This window comes from Physeter macrocephalus, chromosome 10 (assembly GCF_002837175.3).
Source record: "Physeter macrocephalus isolate SW-GA chromosome 10, ASM283717v5, whole genome shotgun sequence".
NCBI lineage: Eukaryota > Metazoa > Chordata > Mammalia > Artiodactyla > Physeteridae > Physeter > Physeter macrocephalus.
In genome coordinates, this window is record NC_041223.1 from 83,972,065 (window position 1) to 83,977,255 (window position 5,191).

Here is a 5,191-nt window from a genome sequence, read left to right on the forward strand (position 1 = left end):
GGCTCACGGGCCCAGCCGCTCCGCGGCACGTGGGATCCTCCTGGACCGGGGCACGAACCCGCGTCCCCTGCATCGGCAGGCGGACTCTCAACCACTGCGCCACCAGGGAAGCCCCAGAGCTTTAATTTTTAAAACCTAGATTTACAGTGGCCACATAACTAATTTTTACTTCATCATAAAAAGCTTAACGTCTTATTTTCATATTCTCTTTGTATGACAGATGTCAGTGTGTTTTTATGAGAGATGAAAAAGCTTAGTCTAAATAAGTAACTGGAAGTCAAGAATTGGGTTGACTATAATTATCCTCTAGTCCCAACCTTGTGCTAGCTAAACTGTCAGTGCAAACTTGTATATATGCATGACTTAAAAGAAACTACTTTAGGTTAAAATAGAATACGTATCAGTAGTTTTCAAATCACTACTTGGATCCCCGCCCTAGGGATTCCATAGTGTTGTGTTGGGAGGCACTAGGAGGAAGAAGGGGGCCAAAGAGGTCCCCCACCCCATGCTCCTGCTTGTGTGTGTGTGTGTGTGTGTCTATGTGTGTTTTGCATTTGCGTGAGTGCATGTGCACCCAGCTGTAAACATCTGGTAAAAACTTTATAGTATATAATATTGGACTTGTAATAACAAATATTTAAAGACTGGTAGGCTGTATTTATTGATTCTGAGACACACATTTTAACATCTCTGAGACTGAGTTGTACCTTAAAAACTGATGGTGTATCATAGTTTAATGGGCAGTGGGTTGTGTTTGTTTGTTTTGGGTTGGGTTTGGGTAACGGTTCATAAAAATAAAGGGGCACTTAACAAAACCACAGTCTGCAAAAATTTTTGAAAAAAATGGTTTTTAAAGGGAGGAGTGATTTCATGGTGTTCATGAACTTAATATGGTGTTCTTAGTAATAGTCATTGTGGAAAGTGGGCAGAGAGGCTCTAAGTTTTATAACTGTATCCTGTCCATATTGGGTTATGTTTCTGTGGATACTCAAGGGCTGCACTGCCCAATACGATAGCCATTAGCCAAATGCGACCATTGACATTAATTAAAATTAAATTAAAAATCCAACTCTTCAGTCATACTAGCCACATTTCAAGTGCTGAGTAGCCACAATGGGCTATTGGCTACCATATTGGACAGTGCATTTTTACTGTGCAAATGTTATAGAAAATTTACATTATCACAGAAAATTGAATTGCATAGAACCGGTCATCGGAGTTCACCTCTTATCCAAAATTCTAAAATACAAAAACCTCGGACAAACGTTTGCTACAGACTCATTTGGTGGCAAAACAGACCTGAACTGATATGAGGTCTTTATACCACTTGGAGTGAATAATTCATACATTTCATTGTAAAAATATACCACAGAAATATTACTGCGATTAATTATAGGGTGCTGCCCAGCACACTGCTAGTAATGTTAGATTAGTTTAATGAAGAGAAAAGGTTAGGTACTCTGACATCTGTTAGTTACATGATCTTGGGCAACTCATTTTAATGTCTCTGAGCCTCAGTTTCCCGTTTGTAAAATGAAGATATTAATAATAACATTTCTTTTATCTACTTTCTGAGTTATTTTGAAGATACATTAAGATAATAGTTTTAAAAATATTTCATAAACTGTAACATACAGATTGTTACCAGGAGGAAAGCAGATTTGCTTATAATTGACATAGCTTATTTATGTTTCTCTTGTGGCTTTAATTCTTAGATTGGGGCTGCCAGTCGTATACCTGGAGTGACACCTGCTGCCATCATCAATCTGCTCAGATTTGTGAAGTCCACTCAGCAAAGACAGGCAGCTCTGGATAGTTTGCCCAAAACTGATCAACATTTATGTAATACAGACAAACTTGAAGATAGACAGTTATAGCTTTCTATTCATAGAAGACTTTTAATCAATACAAGAGTATATATAGGAGATAAGATGTATTTCTTTTTTTTTAGCTATTAGTAACAAAGTTTATTTACCTAATTAAATCCAATCTAATCTTAATCTCTCCTGACAATGTACAAAATTCTTTTCTCAAAGTTCCCTTTTTTCACAAATGTTTTATCACTTTTTATATCCATATGATTTGTCCCTTAGTTTTCCCCATCCAGAAACAAACAGCTCTAGGACAAAATTATTATCATCATTTTTCCTCAACAAAAATATCTCCATTCTTGGGCTTCCTTGGTGGCACAGTGGTTAAGAATCCGCCTGCCAGTGCAGGGGACACAGGTTCAAGCCCTGGTCTGGGAAGATCCCACATGCCGCGGAGCAACTAAGCCTGTACACCACAAGTACTGAGCCTGCACTCTAGAGCCCGCGAGCCACAACTACTGAGCCTGCGTGCCACAACTGCTGAAGCCCGTGCACCCTAGAGCCCGTGCTCCGCAACAAGAGAAGCCACCGCAATGAGAAGCCCGTGCACTGCAACCAAGGGTAGCCCCCGCTCGCCACAACTAGAGAAAGCCCATGCACAGTAACAAAGACCCAATGCAGCCAAAAATAAAAATAAGTAAAATAAATTTTTTTAAAAAATCTCCATTCTTTATACCTTCCCTCGCTGATGATACATATCCTACTTGCTTTACACAGTGAAATGCTTCCCTTAATCATTTTTAGTAGCTTTAATTACATATTACAATTTTTAACCCTTAAAAGCCTTAACAAAACCGAGAAACAAGTAATTGAACTGTTATACCAGCATTTACTGACTGGCAAACTTAACATGTTCCATAACCTCTAAAAACATCTTTCTCATAGCATAATTTCTCTTTAGTGTGGTACAAGATACGTGTTTAATAAACCCAAACATCTTCTGAAGTTCTACTAATTAACCCAAGGCTGAAGTCTCAGGCAAAGTGGGCTTTGTATTTTAAGGACAGATAAGAGTTAACTTCAAGCTTTCTCTTAGGCATATGGTTGTTCTCTCAGGGTCAGAATTCTGAAAACAGTATTTTGTCAAGATAGCTTTCTCTTAAGTGCACTTCCCAACACCAACGGTCCTCGGTGTCAGACGCATGTCAGAACCAATTGGCAAAATGCCCAAATAGCACTTCATGCTCAAAAAAGTAGTTTGCTGGGTGCACACCGGTGGACTTAACTCGGTCTTGGAGCTCGTCAGCTCGTTTGGAGGCATCTTTCCGTTCCACCAAGGAAAAGCGTACATTGGTAGCCAGTGCCGAGCAGGGGAGAAACGGAGGAGCCCCGAAACAAATGGTTTCGACAGCTGCTAGGAACGTCCCCCCAAATCCCCCTCCTGGGGCCAGCGAGCCACGAGTGGCGGGGTCCTCACAGCCATCCCAGCACGTCGTCAAGGCGGCGGCTCTGCTCCAAGATGTATTTCTATTTAGCACCTGTTAAAATAACCTTATTAGGTTATTATAGCTTTGTCATTAATTTATGAATAGGAGATTATAACTGCTTTTTTGTGTATCTGAAAAAATAGTTATAAACTCGATTTATACTCTTTCAGGTGCTCTAATACTATTAATATAAGTTTGGGCAGTGTTCATCAAAGAGAGATATGGTGGAACTAAAACTAAGCCTGAGAAAAAAATCTCAGCCTGCACATAGGACTCTGTTGGGACTTCCCTGGCGGTCCAGTGGTTAGGGCTCTGCATTTACACTGCAGTGGGCCTGGGCTGGATCTCTGGTCAGGGAACTAAGATCCCGCAAGCCGCGCGGTGTAGCCAATTGAATTAAATTAAATTATTTAAAAAATAAGGACTATACAAAATTATCTCACTTAAAGGACTATTTCAAAACAGCCTACCTCCTGGTGCTGCCAGCCAGAAGCACTACAGACTATGACACCCTAGGAAAAATCAGCTAAAAATGTAACCTTACTTAGTACAGTTACTTCATAGAAATCCCCCAACAATGGTAATAGCTTCCAACAGTGGTTGGCCTTGTGATTTCCAGCACCCACCACAGACCACATTGCCTGGTAGTTTGAAAAGCTGGGCACATACTAAAGTTCATTTCAACAGGAACACAAAAATTAAAAAGAGGAAATGACTAAGAAACACTAAGCATCTGTCAAATCATTGGTTGAGGGGGAGGGAGGGAAAATGAAGATAGGGACCTATGCTAAATTAAACCATCACGGCCTTGAAGTATGAAGTTACCTTACAGCCAAGAGTTTTAATTTTATTACTGATTGTTTTCAAATATTTTGCCAGGGACTTCCCCAACGGTCCAGTTGTTAAGACTTCGCCTTCCAATGCTGGGGGTGCAGGTTTGATGCCTGGTCGGGGAGCTAAGATCCCACATGCCTTGGGGGCCAAAAAAAAACATAAAACAGAAGCAATATTGTAACAGACTTTTAAAATGGTCCACATCAAAAACAAAAATCTTTAAAATAAATAAATAAAAATAAAATATTTTGTCATTTTTGAGTTTCAGCCTCTATTGGAATAGCCATGGCTTTTCCCCTTCAGAAATTTCAACTCCTAGGACTTCCCTGGTGGTGCAGTGGTTAAGAATCCGCCTGCCAATGCAGGGGACAGGGCTTCGTGCAGTGGTTAAGAATCCGCCTGCCAATGCTGGGGACAGGGCTTCAAGCCCTGGTCCGGGAAGATCCCACATGCCACGGAGCAACTAAGCCCGTGCACCACAGCTACTGAAGCCCTTGTGCTCTAGAGCCAGCGAGCCGCAACTACTGAAGCCCACACGCCTAGAGCCTGTGCTCCGCAACAAGAGAAGCCACTGCAGTGAGAAGCCGGCACACCACAACGAAGAGTAGCCCCTACTCGCCGCAACTAGAGAAAGCCCACGTGCAGCAACGAAGACCCAACACAGCCAAAAAATAAATAAATGAAATAAATTTAAAAAAAGACCCGACGCAGCCCCCAAAATAAAGAAAACAAATAAATAAAATAAATATATATAAAAAAAGATTTGACACAAACTAAGAACTGCATACTTCTGTGTTTGCCATTCTCTGTCTCCCTCACTCTTCTTTCTTCACATTCTCTTCAGCTTCATTTCCTCTCTTTCTGTACTGTTATTCCTGCTTTTCACTGCTCCTAATATGATATTTTTTTTTTTTTTTTTTTGTGGTATGCGGGCTTTCCTCTGTTGTGGCCTCTCCCGTTGTGGAGCACAGGCTCCGGACGCGCAGGCTCATTGGCCATGGCTCACAGGCCCACCCGCTCCGCGGCATGTGGGATCCTCCCAGACCGGGGCGCGAACCC

At 41.5% G+C, this 5,191-nt stretch overlaps 1 protein-coding gene and 1 long non-coding RNA gene across 6 annotated transcripts in view; one reads left to right on the plus strand and one right to left on the minus strand.

Annotated features, from left to right (window-relative positions):
* The window catches only part of MTO1 (mitochondrial tRNA translation optimization 1), a 24,233-nt gene extending 20,920 nt beyond the window's left edge, over positions 1–3,313 (plus strand). Inside the window, exon 11 of one of the 2 annotated variants that reach the window (XM_024132983.3) lies at positions 1,716–3,313. In XM_024132983.3, coding sequence (XP_023988751.1) covers positions 1,716–1,877 — 162 coding nt within the window. In that variant the 3' untranslated portion in view covers positions 1,878–3,313. The remainder of the gene's footprint in view (positions 1–1,715) is intronic. The other variant, XM_024132982.3, reaches the window with a different exon arrangement.
* Positions 1–5,191, minus strand: part of LOC129392478 (uncharacterized) — a 37,728-nt gene that overhangs the window by 11,592 nt on the left and 20,945 nt on the right. Inside the window, exons 3-4 of one of the 4 annotated variants that reach the window (XR_008618422.1) lie at positions 4,124–4,270; positions 1,937–3,349 (exon numbers count right to left, since the gene is read on the minus strand). The exons of 1 other annotated variant lie outside the window; for it this stretch is intronic. This is a non-coding gene — a long non-coding RNA (uncharacterized lncRNA). 2 more of the 4 variants (XR_008618424.1, XR_008618423.1) reach the window with 2 other exon arrangements.